Source organism: Tyto alba, unplaced genomic scaffold (assembly GCF_018691265.1).
Source record: "Tyto alba isolate M040663 unplaced genomic scaffold, T.alba_DEE_v4.0 Super-Scaffold_6, whole genome shotgun sequence".
NCBI classification, from domain to species: domain Eukaryota; kingdom Metazoa; phylum Chordata; class Aves; order Strigiformes; family Tytonidae; genus Tyto; species Tyto alba.
Genome location: NW_024881327.1, coordinates 41,260,057 through 41,279,820, shown reverse-complemented (window position 1 = coordinate 41,279,820; position 19,764 = coordinate 41,260,057). Strand labels below are relative to the sequence as shown.

Genomic DNA, 19,764 nt, shown 5'->3' with positions numbered 1-19,764 from the left:
CCTATGGTGCAAGAAAGTAATACTTCGTACCTTTTTCTGCCTTGCTCGTGTTATGTTTTTCAAGTAGGAGGTAACGAGGACTCTCAGGAAGAAAAGGCAGAATCACAACTTGTATCAATGAAGGAACAATGATTGCTCCAAATAAGTATGGCCACCGAGATTCCTGCAAATGGATGCAAACATAAGTCAGTAATACTCTTCCATAGTGATATTAGAAAGCAAAATAGCTTTGATGGGAAATGCTGTAACTTTCCATCATTCAACATATTGTGTCAGTGAGCAGAGTGATGTCTTCTGCCTTAGTATGCAGTTTGAACACCTCCCCCCTCAGTTCACCTTATTCAAGGACCAAGGAAGACAGAATTCAAGCCATCAACTAACTGAGAATGAAGAGAGACACAGAGAAGCTGGAAAACAGGGATACATATATATATATATTTCCTTTCCTTCAGCATCAACAACTATACACGCAAAAATATGATATATACTCAAATATATATTCTACAGGTTATCCCCACTCACATTAGTATAATTCATTAGCTTTAAGAAACAGTACAACACTATATTCATATAGTAACATATACCTGCATGTTGTCTCTTAGTCTAATCTAATTGTCCTAAAGTGTGTGTGTATATATATATCTATATATATAATTTTGGCTCCTCTAACTGTTATAGTATGGGTAAAATCCTGACAACACTTCAGCTAAGCTGCAGTTTAGCACAGTTCTGTGGTTCTCGGTGTAATGCAGACAGTGACTGGCATTTCACAGCTGCTGGGAATGAACCAAGTTGGGCTGAGGTCTTACCACAAGTCTTCTACTTGGCAAAACACATTTGCCTTACAGGTACAACTAACACATAGTTGGGTGGTTTTCATTTCCATTCAGAAAAGAAATACACAGTTCAACACAATTAGAGTGAAAGACAGCTAATTTAACAAGAAAAAAAGATATCTGGCTAACTGATGCAAGGTCTTTATGAATGTTTTCTCTTGCAGCCAAGAATTCCACCTCTTAAGTTGGCTTCAATGCTAATTTAGGTATAGGAAATGGGCTTCACCTATCCTCCTCTCCAAAGTCCATGGGACCTTAAAGAAGTGCCTTGGTTTTATGGTAGTGTAACTAAGAGTAACACATTATACCATTTCCCACTCCGAATTAGCTAACATAGATCAGATGTTCAAATGAAATACTGACAGCCCTGTTCCCAAGTCCATGAAACAGAAAGTGTTTTTTCTACTGACTTGTAAATGATCTGCTGAAGTATGCAGCAAGGACCCAAAACATGAGAGCCATTTGTAGCATCCCCACCAATGCAAAGCACCGATGACCCCTCTCTGGCAAGCCCCTCATGCAGAAACCAGGCAATTTGAAACTGCCAGAGACCCAACACAGTGTAGGTGAAGAGCACAAGGTGCTGCACTATCCAACACTATTTATATGAATCTTCTCAACTGCTAGCAGATTTCAGACACAACTTGACTCTGATAATTTTCTTTGAAAAACTGATAAACTTGTTAACATCCTCAAATGCATTAATACCAGCTACAGAGGGTGACCTGAGGAAAGCTCTTTCAGGAAAAGGCTGAGAAAGGCAGTAGAGGGCTCATCTAGATCTCTGGGCTTACTCTCAAGAGAGGAGACTTTCAAGTAGCTGAAGGAGAAAGGTGCCAGCAGTATTATTTTCCCCTGCATAATGGGGATCTTGATCTGTCCATGCTCTTAAGATACCTTCTGTTCCAACTGAATGCCAAGATGAAATTTTTTAGTAAATTTCTCCAAGTTCAGCATTCATCTATTTAATTCAATGCTTTCTGATCTGAGACTTGGTTCTTAATTGAAAAGCCTGCTGAGACTTCAGTGGGCCTACTGTTGAGGCATCATGTCTAGCACATTTTCAAAAGCTTGGCTAGATCAAAGGCAGATTGCACTGCATCCTGGCTGATTGAGCTCTGAGCGGCACCGGGGATTTGGATCCTGTCCCTCCATCAGAATGCATCTATCCACTGAAAGTCCATACTTCCCTAAACAAAGCTGGATAAATTTTATTTCAATTTTTTCACAGTAAAATCAAAGGTCAAAAGCCCCCAAACAATTTTCTGTTGATAGTTTTTATTTTACATTCTCCCACTTCAACCATGCCTAAAACGTCATGTACCGCATGGTGTGGGATGTCATCCAAGCCCCAAACCTGAACTGAGGCCTGAGATAACCAAGTAACTCTCAAGCAGAATATGTGGGGGTATCTCATAACCAAACTTTTCACTTTCCCTTTAAATGATAGAGGTTTTTTTTCATGGGATGGGAAAACAACTTGAGAAAGGGATTTATTCAAACAATTTAAACTCCAGGTTATCAGTGTTCCTAAGAGCCTCCATTACCATGAAGACTTCAAGATACTACTTCTTCAGCCCTGTTTTTTTTTAATGCAGTTGAATGGGTAACTTTACCTAATATAGAAGAATCAAGAGTGATTAACAATCTGTTTATAAACAAATGAGCCTGAATCTTATTTTGAAAACTAGAAAATTAAATTAAGACTTTAAGAACAGTTAATAATCACATAAAAAAAGCAAGTACCTGTTTGTAAAGAATAAGTTAAGAAAAGAGGCAATATAACTCTCCAGTTTTGTTCTATGTCTGCCTGGAACCATTTCCTATAATATAAGCACACTTGCTATGCATCACATAAAAATGTTTATGGGGCATTAGAACTTTTTACAACACTTCTAGATAAAAATCTTACTCTTGATCAGCACATCATATTTTTTGTAGGTTTTATCCACAATGTCAAGGACACTTAAAAGAAAAAAAAAGTATCCTCTGTATAGCGTTAACATTCTGCCAACTTATGGAGACCTACTTGGAATAAGCTTACACTGCTTTTAAAGTCTCCCATAGTGTATGGTTTTTCAGTTGGTCACATTTCTCTGTAACAATTCTTCTGAAGTGTTATTTTGAAAAAGCTATGAATGAGACTGAACCTCTGAACTCACCCTTCACAATAAATACCAGACCCTAACAGTATAATAAAAAGCCCTCTATTTTCACGACATAAGACACAAAGCTTCCTTTATTTCCTCTATGAAAGATTTCTGGTTTGCTTTTTATTATGTTAACTTTTAAAACCTTAAGGTAAACAGTCATAAATATGCTCCCACTTGCCATTCCTGGCACGAGTTGATCAGTGAGTCACTGAAGTCAGTGGAAACTCCAGCCATTTCAAGAGTTTTCAGTTGATGCTTATTCAACGCTATAGAACATGTGTGCTACTTTACATTATTTACATTATCCACATTCAAATTCTTCATCCCACTACTAGAAAAGAAATAGGAGGACTAAAATGAGTTTAAAAGATCCATAAAAAATTGCTGAGTATCAAGCTGAACTAGACCCTATAAAAAGAATTTTTAAAAGCAGGGAAAAGGAAGGTTCCCTAACCAGTTTAAGAAGGGATAGGACAGGATACAAACTGGGACAACGCTCAGAAGCAATAATAAAGTAAAGGCAAAAGATAGCGTAGGTGTGACTTAGAAGACACATAACACTTTGCCCTAGCTGTCATCAGTAGGAGAAGCACACAGGCACTGCTGAGAAAAATGAAAACAACCACATCCCATTTTATCTCAGGAAAAACTTAAAAGAGCATTAAATATTTTAATTACAGGGGACCTGAATCATCACCTGCTCAGAATTGGTACAAATAACATGTCAAGAAGGTAAAATTTTAATTTCGAACTGTCACATTATGGATATTTGCTTAGGCTGGAGCATGAAAAACCCCGCTTTGGTCTATTTACAGAAGACAGTTAAATAGTAGAGCAAGTTTGACAACCACAGACTCATTCAAAGGTTGAGATAATAAAGTGCAAAGCTGCAGAAATACAAGGGGGGGAGGCAATGGATAAACCATGACATGGATTTATCAACTGCAAATGAGACAAGATTAAACTATACAAGAATACAGTAAAGCAAATGTTACCATGTCAGAAAATCATCAGCTAAAATGCAGAAAATGAAACTTACTGTAACAGTTAGAAGGTGGAAAAGAAACTGGCATGGGTAAACGTCAACAGGCACTGCTGATGGCTGAACTATTGGTCCATATGAAGTTCAGTGACCTATTTAAGCACTGGTTACATTTAATATTTTCATTAATTATGAAGATTTTGATAAAATTTGAAGACAATTTCAACACAGGAAAGGCTAAGAATATACATATAGATATAAAAATCTTAAAAGTGAGAACTGAATTGTTGACAGGGTCCTGCAACAGAGATGGGAAGAAGTGCTGCCCTGTATGTAGGCACTCATTTTTTGAAAGAACTAGTGAGATCAATTAAGTGTCCCAGTACAAGGTGTATGACAGGATCAAAAAGACTGAGTAAGGAAATACATGACTGCCACAGGCTCTACTCTTTCTCTCCCTCTAAATAATTGTATTTATTTATTTAAAAGGCATAACCTGGACATGCATCCCACTTCCCATTCCCAACTGAGTATCAACCACTATAGCACAGTCAGGCTTCTTGTTTGCTCTCTGCTCGGTTTTCTGTGCTGTGGTGATCCTCATGTCCAGCTGAGCATCCCTGACCCCAACTGTCCCAGGGCACATTTCCCATATCCCTGTCTCCTGCCCATTCTAGAGCCACAAGGAAATTACTGCAGCCTAAATGCAAGTCTCAAACATCTCCTCCTAGGCAGCAAACAGGGTAGCACAAGGCACTGCCCAGAGGACTCCAGCCCTGCTTTGCATTCTGATATAACAGCCATGCCACCTCACAGAGCTATCAAGGGCTTGTTTAGCTTTACCACTTGAAATGTGCAGGAGATTGTATCAAAATAAATACTCACTCTCCCTTTGTCTCATTCAGTGCACAGGATGAACTGTAATCACTCAGTGAGCAGGTCTATTTACTAGTCACTATTAAATAGTCACTATTTAAATATTAATTCTGGAACTAATTCTTGGGGGGGATTGGGTTATGATGGGTTTACTACAGCACTGAACACTTTACAAACAATGATTTTTTTGTATAATACCTTTCTCATGTAAAATTACTTTTTTTTACCCATTTTATATGTTGGACAGTAAAGAACCAAAAGCCTCTTGCATCCAATGCAAGATACTCAAAATGTCCAGGAACTAGTGATTTAGCAGTCTCTTCTTTTTTATGTACCCATAAGAAGCAGGAACACATTTAAAACTGGTTTGGCAAAATATAATCACACACACAAAGATAAAAAGATTTACATCTAGTATAATTTCTAGATGCCCTGAAGCATCTTGCCTCGCCACTGCATCCCCAGAAGACTGCAGGTCTCTGGGGTTTTCTGTGTCACATCTGCCAGTCCCACAGGGACATCTAAGGTACCCTGGGGCATCAAAATGATACTATATGCTTATGTTCAAGCAATTGAATCTTACCCTCTTTAGTAGAGGCTTGGTACGAAAACTCCGTATCAGAAATACTCTGTCACACACAAAAAATCACATCCCTGCTCAGAACAGACCGAGTAGGCTTACTTGGGAGTGCAAAGCTGAGAAGACTGCACAAGTCTAGCATTTCTCTGTTAATCTGTTACTGTGCCACATAAAACACTCCGAAAAGTAAAGGACAATGTCACTGGCCTGGGACTAAGGACTGAAAAAACACTGAGATGGAACTGATTTCTTAGCATTAGAACTGCTTTTTTCTTCGTTGAGTCAAGGGTATGGCATGGTGGTGATGATCATGAGGCAGATTTGAAATGAGTACTTCTGTATGTCAGGCTTCAGACCAGCCACTCACATAAGGTGCAGGACAACTACCTTCCTGTTACCTTCCTTGTGCCACTCCAAACACTGGTCCACAACCTCCTGTGGCTGCGGAAGGCACTAACCTCCCTGTCTAACAGCTGCATCCCTGCTGGACTCAATTTTCTACTTGCATGTCCATTCCTGTAACTCACTTCTGTCAAAATATCCTTTAATAACAGTTAAGAGTTGCTTACCTTCTTGTTTAAAACAGAGGTAACTGAGATAAGTATGACTATTTCACCTCTGTTCTGCACCCACATGGATATTTATTTTATATGTCACTACAGACACACACAGCTCTGACAACAAGATTACTCAAGTCTCAGTGTCTTCCCAGGTATTAAACAGTACAGAAGGTTACCAGACTGAAGGCTGTACAATCCTAACCTATAATTCACAGAAGTCATCCAGACGTTTTTGTTACCAAGTAAACCAACTTTGGATCAGGATTTAAGACAGCCTTGAAACTGGTTGGTGTCCAAATCCCATGAGCTACTGTTCATTAAACTGCACGTTATATCATATTATACATATTGAGAGGGAGAAGTAAAGTGTCTGTTACAAGTTTCCAAGATGCTTTTTGGTCCAACTTTTTACTGGAGTAACAACTAGCTTTTTACCGAACACTTAAATGGCATAATTTGTCTTCATTACTTATTCATTTCTGAGAAAAGTAAAAATTTCTGAGAACAGCAATGGGAAATGGCGAGCTTTCAAGCAGGACTGTTAGCAGCAGCCAGCATATATACTTGAGCTTATTTAGAAAGAAATATTAGAGGTATGTTGGAGCTAAGCAAAACTTCTGACAAAGTATCATTTCAGCTATGCATGTAGACTCAAGTTAACTTCTATAAATAATAAAATATAAAATAGTAAATTAAAACAATTGAAGAGGATAAGATTCAGTTCTTCAAACATGAGCATATAGTATCATTTTGATGCCCCAAGGTACCTCAGATGTCCCTGTGGGACTGGCAGATGCAACACAAACATCTCCAGAGAACTGCATCCTCCTGGGGCTGCAGCAGGAGGTGAAGCAAAATGCTTTGGGGCATCTAGAAATTACAGCAGATGCAATTCCTTTCTTTGTGTGATTACATTTTGCCAAACTGAAGTTATCAAGGTTAGACTAAGGTATATTGAGGTTAAGAAAAAAAAAAACAAAAAACAAAAACCAACAAAAATCCAAAGCATACTTGTTGTTTTAAAAACAACTGAAACAGCTGAATATTTAATCTTGACACTTTTTTAATGGTGACAGATCTGTTTTAGACTTTTTTTTAAATCTCACTTTAATTTGATATTTACATTAAGTTAAAAAAATCTCTCAAAATACTAACCAATAATATATGTTCTGATTTTTCTTCTTGCTAGTGGTTTCAAACGCAAACTAATAAACACAAGTCTAGAAAATACACCCTATTACTCAATATGATGGCTGCAAGCTACACTATGATGCTTGACCAATTTATCACAGCATTAAGATCCAACTTGTAAAGGACAAATTTATATATTAGGACATGAATTTGCAATAATGGGTGATTTTACAAAGGACAATGGAAATTAAAACTGAAATGTTAATCATCCAGAACCTTCAAAAATGTTTAAAAGGTGGTTATCTCCCCATCTTGTGAAGCACACTGGGAAGCAAGTCACAGGTCAAATCATTTTAGATTTATTAATTAATAACAGATTTGTAAATATTACCAGATACTCAAGCACTAAGGAGACAGGCAAATCTAAAATGTTTACTTGCTCATAAAGTGAAGCAGAGTCCAACTAACACAAGATAAGATGAGGTTAATAAAGAGATACTGCCTGTTATTAGGTCAACTACAATAATTGAAAAAGTCCACCTTTTGAAGTCTGAAAAAGAATCAAAAAGTCAAACCTTAAGTATATAGACAATATAAACAAATGCTCTAAGTTTAGTTATATGTGTTAACTATGTTTCAGTGGATCAGGAGAAAGCAGACTGACAAATTACAAACAACTGCTCCCAACTTCCGTGGTATTTTGAAGCCTTTACCTACTTCAGACCTGTTGAAGGACACCTTTCCATGAAAGCTTGTCCACTGCTCTTCCAACTGACCTAACTAAACAGAGTATTGCTACACAGAAATCCCATCTTCTCAAGAGTTAGGTGGGCACTGTGTCAACTGTCTATAAGAAAGTAGTCCTCACTGATGATAAACTTTCATCCAAATATTAGATGCTCTGCCACTGTGTTGTTCAGCAATAAGTCTAAAAATAAATAAATAAATGTATCTCCATAGTTCTCTTTCTTCTGTAACCACATTCCTATTTCCACATTCAGACAAATCCCCTCGTGCAGGATTTTCTCCTTTTCAAACACAAAACTGCAAAATTAGAATATTACATATGGCAAATCAGCCATGTGTTGTTCCTAAAACGCCAGGAATTGAAGTCTCACGGCATAACTTTAATGGACGGAAACTCATTTGCAAATATGAAGACTCACAGCTGTTTTCCCCTGCACTACTTAATGAGTTCTGTACAGAAAAGGGGTGAATACCAGACCTTTCTGTCTGTCTGGGTGAAACAATAAAATTTGATTTATAATCTCCATAATCTCATCTGATCTGCAATAGATAGAAACAAAATAGCTCATTTAACGTCTCCATTACAACTATATCAACACCCACCACATCCCACCAACAGGGCTGGTGTAAGAGCAGACCTCCTCTTCCCACGGGTACTACTGAACTACAAACAGGCAACAACCCAGAAGGTCCTGGCAGCACTTCTGTGCCCTTGTCAGCACCACCAAGGCTGTGTATCTCTAGTCTGGTGGCTACACAGCACCTTCCCTTAGCTGCATCAACTATTGGGTGAGGTGACCTTCAGGCCCCTGATCTGCAACTCACAGCTTGCAATTCAAGTACAAGTGCCTTGATAAATGACACGGAAACGGTTTCAGCAATAAGAAGCTCTGTGCCTTATGTGTTACTGTGAAAAGACGAAGATCACTAGATCAAAAAGGGACCCAGAGAATGTTTTAAAAAGAATTGCCATCTTCAAAACCACTACCTGAAGCAATTCTTAACTGGCATGTCTGGTACCAGTTTGCAGGAAGTGCAGGCAGATTTCATCCAGATATGCATAATCAATCCAGGCCCAGAAAGGTATACAAACACCTGCTGAAATCAGTGATTACCTGAATAAGTGCTGAAATATGTTCTTGCTCTGTTTTTTTTTTTTTTTTTTTTCTTTTTTAGGGTCATATTTAGAAGAAGTTCCTTTCTTTGTAAGGGTGTTTTTCTGAGCTATTCTTAGGAGAAACCATCCCCTGGATTTGAGAAGCCATTTACAAGCACTAACGTGTTTAATGTATCCTTATCAGAAGTTTTAAGACACTCTTCTGGGAAGGCTCTAGCCTTTAATTTTTGCTACAAGAATATAAAAAAGCTTTGCTTCTGTGCTTTTAAGAAACTCTGTACAAACTCAGCAGTCCAGAGGAATGGCAGGGACCAGGGTAACTTGGAGTCACCTTTTGTAAGTCAGTGTTAATGACAGAGTGTTTACAGGAGTACTTGAAACTACCTCCTCAAACACTTGTTTCAAACTTAAGTGACTTCTGATCAAACAAATGAAAAAAAAAAAAAATTAGGGACCAGAACTGGTGAGTCAAATTTTTTATTTATCTTTCCCATGTCCTACACTAACTTTTGCTCTTTAGATCTTACTAAGAACTAGCAATTTATATACTACAACAGGGCCCACAAAATAGCATGTTTCTAAGGATATAAACTGTCCCACTGAAATTAACAGGACTACTCATATATTTGAGCATATGGTTTAGTTAAAGTTTTTGAGCTCAGGTTTAAGAACCTTAGAAAATCACTCCTCAAAACTTCAGCACGAATACACTGAGATCTTTGCATTGAAAGTCGTTATGTACATTTCTGTGTACACTTCGTATTTTACAGAATCACAGAATGGTTGAGGTTAGAAAGGATCTCTGGATGTCATCTGCTCCACCCCCTCTGCTCAAGCAGGGTCACCTAGAGCCGGTTGCCCAGGCACATGGCTAGACAGCTTTTGAATGTCTCCAAAGATGGAGACTCCATGACCTCTCTGGGAAACCTGTGTCAGTCCCTGGTCACCCTCACAGTAAAAAAAAGGTGTTTCCTGATGTCTAGAGGGAACCTCCTCTGTTTCAGTTTGTGCCCACTGCCTCTGGTCCCATCACTGGGCACCACTGAAAAGAGCCTGGCTCTCTCTTCTTTATGCCCCCCTCCTTTAAGTATTTATATACATTGATAAGATCCCCCTGAGCTAAGCCTTTTCCAGGCTAAACAGTCCCAGGTCATTCAGCCCTTCCTCAGTGCTCCAGTCCCTTCATCATCTTAGCGGTCCCTCTCTGGAATCTCCCCAGCCCATCTCTTGTACCGGGGAGCCCAGAACTGGACACAGCACTCCAGGTGTGGCCTTACCAGTGCTGAGAAGAGGGGAAGGATCATGTCCCCTAATGTACTCCTCCTATTTCAGCCCAGGAACCCATTTGCCTTCCTTGCAACAAGGGCACATTGATGGTTCACCTTCAACCTGGTGTCCACCAAGACACCAGGTCCATTTCATTCAAGCTGCTTTCCAGCTGGGTGGTCCCCAGCGTATGCCAGTGCCTGGGGTTGTTCCTCCCCCGGTGCAGGACTTATCACTTCTCCGTGTTGAGCTTCATGAAGTTCCTGTCAGCTCATTTCTCCAGGCTGTCGAGGTCCCTCTGGATGGCAGCACAACTCTCTGGCATATCAGCTACATCTCCTGCTTTGGTGTGCTCTGCAAACTTGCAGAGGGTGCACTCTGTGCCATCATCCAGGTCATTAATGAAGATACTGAACAGGACCAGACCCAGTATTGACCCCTGTGGTACACCACTAGTTACTGGCCTCCAACCAGACTTTGCTTCACTTTGTTATATTTCTAGAATGTAACTAGGCAGAATGAAGCTGTTACGTTTTTCTATTCTACACAGATTTCTCAAATCATCACAACCGGGACACTTCGGGAATTCGAGTGATCCTGCAAAATGCTAAACTAGTGGATGCTTTTGTCCTACCCTAATGGAAGCTACAAACACCTTATATTCTGTAAACAGCATACATCCATGAGGCATAGGCTGCTTTCATTCCCAAGATACTTCACGCAATTGAAAGAGTTACCTGTCTCTTACTGCCACAAGAGTTCTCGGTTCTATATTCTGAAATAAATTCTCACTCATACCTTGAAAAATAAATATATTTAACTATAGTCACTATCATGGCTCAAGGGGAAGATAAACGTATAGAACAAGAGCTCACAGGAAAATATGAGGAAACTGGTGGGATTTATACTTTGCATTATCATGCTAATGTGAAAGATTCATTTCAAGAGCACCTCCAACAGACCATTTTGTTATTGGTGTCCATCTGCAGGCTGCAGGTCCCCAGAGCAATTCTGAATTGCTTTATTTTCTCATCTATAATTTACTTACAGCTTTTAACGAATCCTTGAATCTGAGTCAAGAGTCATAGGAAGAAGGATCAGTTAAAAAAAAAAAAAGGGGGAAAAAACACAATAAAAATGAAGCTTTGACAAGTAAAATCAAAGCTTAGTTTTCAGAACAGCCTTCAGATGCACAGGCTGGTTAACTACTTATTCCATCACTGTTTATTTCAATGCATGTGAAGGAGTACTTTTAAAAGAAATTGATAAAAGTAAAATGAAAAATTCCTACATAAACTTTCCTAAATACACAACTATGTATCACTTCAAATATGGCATTTTTAAGAGGTCTTGTAAAGAAAATTAGAGTTTGACATGGCATATACAGAAGTTCTTAGATTGATTTAAAAGAAAAAAAAACAAACCACAACTATTCCTTAGCAAGGACCATTTGTGTAAAGAACTAACTTGAAAGGGACTCATCACAGAGATCTTTCCTTACTAGACATATAGTACAATGTCTATGAAGTTTATTAGTCCTTTCCCAAATTTAGCCCATTTTGCTTTAGAAATGTATATTTTTATCAACAACACAATTTCTTTGCTAAAATTATCAGTTGTGGGGGGAGGGCAGTTTGGCCAGTATCACCATGTGTCACAGACTTATTCCCAGACAACTCCTTTTTTTAAAACCAGGTAATCGCTGGCCAAATATGCATTAAAGCTGCTCAAATTCCTCAAAAAAAGTGGTATGTAAAACTGTAATTCATGTTGTTTCAATGACAAAACAACATCTGGTTAATAGAGTTCTTAACTGTAACCACTTACACAACAGTTTTGCAATGTGACAGACTTCAAATGTATGTAAAGAAAGATTGAGGAAAATCTAGACAAAGACAGCATGTCACTTAATGACAAATTCTGAGTCTTCTCTGGCGTACTTTGTTCTGCATTGCTTTAAGTGTTTACACAGCATGGGGTTTCCCATAAGAGCTGTTGAGCCTTAACCCAGCCCTTCCTCCTCAACAACCCACTTCCCATCTCTGATCATTGCTTCTCCCTCTTGTACCTTGTATTGCTCAATTACACTCTTTTAAAATCAGGATGACCAAAAGTACCTGCAAGATTCAAGAGATGGACACATCAGGATTTTTACAGCTTTTCTGTTTGTTCTACTTTTTTTTTTTTTTTTTTTTTTTTGCCCCTGGAAACACCTACAGCAGCAATAGGGATAAATCAGAAAGCGTCCTGATAAGCCTTAGGATGCAAGCAAAGCAAGGTATTTATGACGACATACTATCCACTACAAAGCAGTGCAATATAGTTATACAAACTTGTGGGTGCATGACCTAGAAACACCTGACAAGTATAAAATCAGGTTCCTGAGGTAAACAATACCTATTTTTCCATTGGCCTATCTGTAGCAAACAGCTGTTCTGGTCAGAGAACCAGTCAGAGTCGGCCTGCCACTGTGTTGAAAATCCAGAGGAAACTACTACAGCTTGGTAAAACCTTAGACACCACACATGTGAAATGGGGCTCAAAGCAGAAGACTGAGGAAAACATGGCAACAGGCAACAATTCCAGTTTTATCTGTCTTGAATACATATACACACTGTGAAACTTTTATTTCTCCCCTTTCTCGTATCCGTACACAGATGAAAGAGATACTGAGGCTCAATGTATTTAAAAAAAAAAATTAATATCGTAACTACAGCAAATGTATTAATAAACTAAATCCTCTATCATTTAAGGAAAGATTAAAGCCCACCTTCATTAATCAAGGTGAAGCAACAGAAGAGACAGCCTGGTGGTCTACAACATTTAAAAGATGTCACCATCCTAAGGAAAACCTTTGGAGCAGGACAGTACATGCAGGAGGAACTAGATGAGTTAGTTACAGAGAGATACACATACTAGGCAGAATCAGGACAGACAAAATCGCCCCGAGGCAGTAAGTTCAAAACTGCAGTTGACAATGCACTGGCCTTTGCTTTGCAGGGAGCAATCTGTCAAAAAAAATGGGCTGGGTGATCAAATCACAGAATTGCAGCTACAGAGAGAATGGAAACACCTGAAGGGCAGTGTTTGAAGATGTTACAGGTCTGAAAGAGTTCCTCCTTAATATCTGTTTTTTCCTTCAGTCAGATATATGGAAAGCTGCACATGCTATAGAAACAAAAACGCCCCAAATTAAATAATCTTGTAGTCAGTAGCAATCATTCAGTGCCCACATTACAGCAGATAACATCATTGCACACCTGTGGGCCAGCACCAAGTTGCCATCTACAGTTGTCATGGCTTGCTGAAGAATTAAGGGCTGTGGCTTACAGAAGGCTAAAACAAGATGCTAGCATGTGAAAATGAGCACACTACTCTTAGCAGTCAGGTTGGTGGAGAGAAGCAGGTCACCAGCACGTAAAGTCTTTGTGCCCTGTAGTCCGATCACCAGCCAGCTTTACCATCATGCAATTTCCCAAACTTCAATGGAAACATAGTAGATGTAGTTTCCCATAGGTGATGACCTACAAGAATCAGAATCTTGAATAAAAAGCATTGCTGGGATTTGTTGGATGGGAGGGAATTAAGCGAGAGGAAAGAAAGTAAGAATATCAAACCACAGCAGCAAAAGACCACTGTCACGACTGCATTTTTTTCTCCTTTGGATAACCACTCTTGGTAAGTATTACATGCTAAAGGAACACCTTTTTCAGACTCAATACTCTAAAATTAGTACCGCTGGAGACAAGTAGAATAAAAGCCTATATATTCAGAATCCAAAAGAATGCCTGTATTTAAGTTTTACAATCATCATTAGATTTTTTTGCATTTGCATTTGCACTTTTATACTATACTTTTAAAATTGGATGTAGTAGTTTTTGGCAAGTTTGTGTCAATATGGCATGACAGAAAGAAAAAAAAAAAAGTAAAAGCATTTCTGTAATATTTCAGCCAAAACATTTAAAGGAAAATCAGGAAAAAAGAAAGTATGTAATATTCTATACTTCTATTTTTAAAAGTATCATTTCATTTGGGTTATCTGTATACAATCTTGTTCTTCTGGGTTCAAATTTAAAACCGGAATTATTACAGAGAAAGGCACACAGAATGAGAAAGCGATTAAAAAGCTTGTCTTACTAGGGGAGACAATGTCTAACCTGAAACACAAAGATCACAGGTGATGGGGAGAGGAGAAGCACACTGCAGTAGGTGGGGGGGAAAAAAAGTAAGATATTAAGGGATAAATAATAGTTGACCAAAAGAATAGTAAGTTGACAAAACCAGCATGAAAAAGGTGTTAGAAGGAAATTAGAAGATTGCCAACCCTCAGCACTTCCAGTAGAAACTTGGGAAGGCTGAAGGAATAGGAAACAGACAACTGGTCTTAAGACAGTAACACAGCCAAAGCCGACCATTGCTCCCCAGCACCGAACCTGGGGCTGCACACAAGCCTCCTGCTTCACCTGAGATGGTCTTCATAAATAAAAGATTGCTAAAAGATCACTTTGGGCCTCCTTAACCTACCTGACACAAAAAGCAGTAAGGACTTTTTGAATTGCCTCAAGTAATACACAGTGCTTCAGAGCTATTTTTACCACACTTCCTCATTTAAAGGAAAACTGTTGCATTTGATAACCGAGGACATTATCAACTAGGTTGTTAATAAATGCTTGGAAGGCTATGCTCCACAGCCTATGTAAACACTTTCCTTTTTTGTGGAGAGACTTCTCCAGAACCGCTGAAGGCAACAACCTCATATAACACAGATAAATGCATCAAGTTCCAATTTAAAAGTTAAATTTTCTGCTCAAGCTACTTCAGCTGGGAGTCTGTTCCAAACATCAGTCTGCTGAATTTCAGCATGCAATTATTCACGGAACATTTATAAAAAGTTGTTCTTGTGGCAATATCATCTCTGACATGAAGCCACTCTATTCCTTCTGCAGTTCTTCTTTCTTGCATTAACATGGTGCAGTCAGTTCCTCTCCCTTCCCTCTATTTACATGGCCACACAAGCACTGTTGCTGTCACCTCCTCTTACAAGACAGGACCTTGACCATGCCTGCAGTCCTCCCTATGTCCATTCCTGTTCCAAAGAGCCTCTTCCAGCAAGATGCCCAACTTGGTCTTTGTCCCTTCTTTCTTCAAAACCATCACTGCTTAGGTACTATGATTAACCACCTCTTAGATATCTGCTCAAGTTACAAGTAATAGATACATGACAGATCTCAGGAGAAAATTGTTATGAAACCACGACAGAAGACAAGTATTTGTAAGTAATATTATTTACAACAAATTCTGAAAGAAACAACCAGCCAACCACAGAGCAACAAAAAAATACTCCTGTGAGGTTTTATGCCACGATCATTAAAATGCTGGACATTGACAGACTGACTTCACAAAGGTGTTTTTCCACATGCCAGTCCAAGCAGTTGCGCAGAACAGTGATCACTGGCAACAAGCTCCTACTGATCACAACTTTCCTGTCTATTTGCTTTAAACAATTTGCGAATTTTACAAAGGTGGAATTACATCACAGATTGTCATATTACAGAATGGCTTAAGTATGATGTAAATGACCTCAGGCTTCTGAGGAAAGTAAGAGTTTGCTTTCCAGTTACAGCTGAAATCAATAAAACACCATGAATATATAGCTGTCTCCAAAATACGATGGCTGTGGATCTGGAATACTGGCCTCATTTCAAATGCAACAAAGATTTCTCCAACAGAACAAAAAGGCGAAAAAAATACTGGAATGATTTGATACAAAGCTTTTACATTATTAGTGAACAGAAGTCATGACATCAACCAGAGAGAAGCCAACAACTAGAAAATAGCCTGCAAACATCTTGAACCTACTTTAGAACTTGATTAAAGTGACAGAAATTTGAGTAAGGTATTTGCTGTGGAGGGGAGAGGGGAAAGTGTTGCAAAGACTAAGGAACTCAGGAGAACACCGTTTGCCACCTCCCAGCTTCAACTGAAGTCATCACACATAACCTCTGCAGGAACATCCTCCGGCAATGACTAATGTTCCTGGTGCAAAGCTCCCATTGACTTCAATGGGAACCACATGAAACTAGGGAGGAAAATCCAGGCCTGACTGAAGCCAAATTTTGATAAAGCCTTCAAAGCAGGATAAGACTGCACTAGGGGCTCGTATTTCAAATAGTCTGAGATTTCCCCTCAGTGCTAAATATTATTAATACATCAGAAGGAAAATACGTCCACATACCCAACTGAAAAATTCAAGCTGGCTCCAATAATTTTTCTGGAAATACGCTAATTCATACCAGACAAAACTTTGCTCCTTTTACATGTGATGTTACTCATCTTGAAAAGAACTAATTCTATAGATAAAGCACATTTCTTCCTACATAAATTAATGGCTATCTTTAATGGTTTACTATTTATTAACTGCATAATAAAACAGGCTGTAGAAGCAGAAACGCAACCTCCATAATTTGGTAGTGACAACTGGAAGGGAAGGAGAGAAGAGAAATAAAAAGAGCAAGAGTGAGCTGAAACCAAGGAATATTTATTTCCTATTCAAAATATCCCAAAGAACTAACTGGGAAATAAGAATTTGCATGACACCTCACCTTTAAAAGTGTATGCATGTTTTTAAAAACAAAACAAAACAAAACCCACCAAATCAAAAAACCCTACTATGTAAGGGCTGGCTGACATATATTCTAAGCAGTTGCACCAGCCTCTTGACATTTAATATACTAATCTGTAACAGAATAGCTCTAAAGAAAGAGGAGGAACATCTGTAGAAGCCACACAATGAAGGTCAGTGAAAGCCATTTTATGCTTTTTCCTAAAATCTGTTGTTTTGGCTGGGGGTGGGGGAGGGGAGTAATCTCTCCTGCAATAAAGAGTAAATTGAATAAAACCATTTGCCTTCAGGAGAGCTGAACACAAGTGAGCCCAAGGATAAAGGGACAGAATAGGAGAGCTGGTCAGACAAAAATAAAAGTGTCAGGGGGGATCGTACTGTGTATTTACAAAGGAGTTGAATTTGGATGGGCAAAGGAAAACAAGCTCTCCTCATTTTTCAACTGTTTACCACTTTTCAAGTCAGAAAAGTACTTTTCTGGCTAGTTAGAAACTACTTTTCTGACTGTTAGAAGGGATTCTTAGTTCAGGTTTCATTGTGAGAGGATTGCTGCAGATGTTTCTTCCACACTACCTTGAAGATTTATTTCCAGATGAAAAATATTTCCAAGTGCCAGCCTGAATAAACCTTGACTTCATTTATTCAGAGTAATGACGACATCCAGTGGCCACCAAGTTAATCTCAGCCTACAACATAAACTCTTAAATCAGAATAGATAACCTCTTTCCATAAAGGTATATATTAACTCTGCTCTTCCACCTCCTAGTCTGAAAGTATGAGTGCATTACAAGAATTACACTATAATCACTGAGCAAGGGTCTTCCTATTCAGGTCCTCATACAAACTCTAAACAAGACTTTTTCAGTTCTATCTCACATTGAAAAATTAAAAATGAAAACCACAAAAAGTCTTAAGCAGTTCCATAGTAGTCAAAGAAACTGGAAACCAGCAAAAATAAATGTACATCAAGAAATGGACAAGGGGAACCTGCACATGCGCACACACAAGCCGCTCAAGCTGTTAAAACTGCTTGCCACATCTTCCAAACTCAGTCACACATTCATGCTTTTAGAAGACATGGAAGAAACCACATTTCAAAGTGCTTCAAAACAAAGAACCAATGTTTCTGATTTCCACTTTTGTAAAGAACTCAGTCAAAATATGAAAATATAACACTTTAAGCATTCTTGTGTTCTTTCACAGAAAACATCTATTAAACACTTACTTGCCCAAATATTTCTGGCAGACCCAAAACCTGACCAGCGAAAACACCAACACAGATGAAAATCGCTGTGACCTGACCCAATGAACCACGGATTTCCTTAGGAGATATTTCACTCAAATACATGGGAAGGGCACTCAGAGAAATGCCTACAAAGGAAGGAAAAAACCATACATTTAGCCAAATCGCTTTTTCATTATGTCAGGTATGAAACAAACATCTATTGAAAGGAGTCTGAGTGCTGATCTGCTCACACAAGTGGCATAAAAACACATGAAGAACAGAGTTATATCCAGAACAGATGATATGAATTATCTTCTCTGCATATCTAATTACTCTTGCATCATTTAATAATCAGGGGATTTATTATCTGTTACAGATTTACAGTGATGTGCACAGGCAGCTATTTGATGAGAAGCACCAAAGGTTACTGGGTGATGAGAATCACCAGGAAAATAGATTTTATGTTTTAAATTTGTTCATCCCAAAGCAAGAAAAATAATGTTAACACTGGTGCAAGTATGAAAAAAAAAAAAACAACAATGCATCAGGCAGAGGGAGCATACACTGTCAGATGAAATATTTTTACTGTAAACAGTGTTAGCAGATGTTCCTCTCAACACAGGCCTGCAGCCGCAATGAACTCTTAATAGCAGGCATAAACTAAAGGTGAGAATGCTGCTCAAAGCCAGGAGAAAATACATGCACAACCCTACTTAGTACATTGACAATATTTACACATCTCCAGAACTCTGATTGTTTGGTCGTAATCTGAGACAAAAATTAATAGTCAGCACCTAAACTACATATGAACTTCGCAATGCAAGTGATGGACACATCCACTTTCAAACTACAGTTTGTGCTTACTATCAATACAGCCAAAGCTTGCCAGAAATGGGGCTTAGAGAGGCAAAAGTCAAGGCACTTTCCATTGTTTATAGTCACATAAGTACACTGAGAGTGTAAACCCATCTTAGTTCATCATGTCTCCAGGTTAGGTAAATATTTCTCACTATCTAGCAATCTGTGAAGCTGCTGAGACCCTCACTGCTAGCTGCAGGACTATTCTGGCACTGCAGCAGTGCCTCCATGGTTTGCTTTTAAACTGGGAAGACCATGTTGCTAGGAGCAAATGATGATGTACCAAACCTTCCACCTAATCCTAGTGGTATTAGCATGAGATCCAACAACTTCTAACCATAAAGCAGCAAGCAGCTTTAATAAATAGAGTACACCCTTCCAGCCAAAGGATTTTCATGGCATGAAGACAGATACACTCTACTGGGGCTGGTGGAGGAAAGGGGGAGGAACAATCAGGGTGGACACAGCAGTTAGCATTCATTCCAGTGTCTTCTGCAAACAACAGATCCTCCAACCCTTAGTATGCTGTTTTGTCTCAGTGAAATCTGAGTGGCTAGTCCCTGAAATGCCTCTTTAATATAAAGAAAGGTCTAACTGGGGGGTAGGAGAAAGATTATGCATGGCACAAGCATTTCAGATACGTACAGTATGAAAAAATCTTACCTGCATCAACACCCATTATAATGCGGCCCAATATGAGCATTTCAAACGACCCTGCCAATAAGGAGAGGGACATCAACAATGCAGCTGTCACTGCAAACACATTATTGAACAGCAACGTACATTTCCTAAAAGAAAAAAATATTTTATG

The 19,764-nt window shown here is 38.8% G+C and overlaps 1 protein-coding gene across 4 annotated transcripts in view; it reads right to left on the bottom strand.

The window, feature by feature from the left end:
* Positions 1-19,764, bottom strand: part of SLC2A9 (solute carrier family 2 member 9) — a 132,202-nt gene that overhangs the window by 65,965 nt on the left and 46,473 nt on the right. For all 4 annotated transcript variants that reach the window (XM_032984517.2, XM_032984516.2, XM_032984515.2 and 1 more), the window contains 3 exons: positions 19,617-19,741; positions 18,096-18,241; positions 31-163 (listed from right to left, as the gene is read on the bottom strand). In XM_032984517.2, the coding sequence (XP_032840408.1) occupies positions 31-163; positions 18,096-18,241; positions 19,617-19,741 (404 nt within the window). The remainder of the gene's footprint in view (positions 1-30; positions 164-18,095; positions 18,242-19,616; positions 19,742-19,764) is intronic.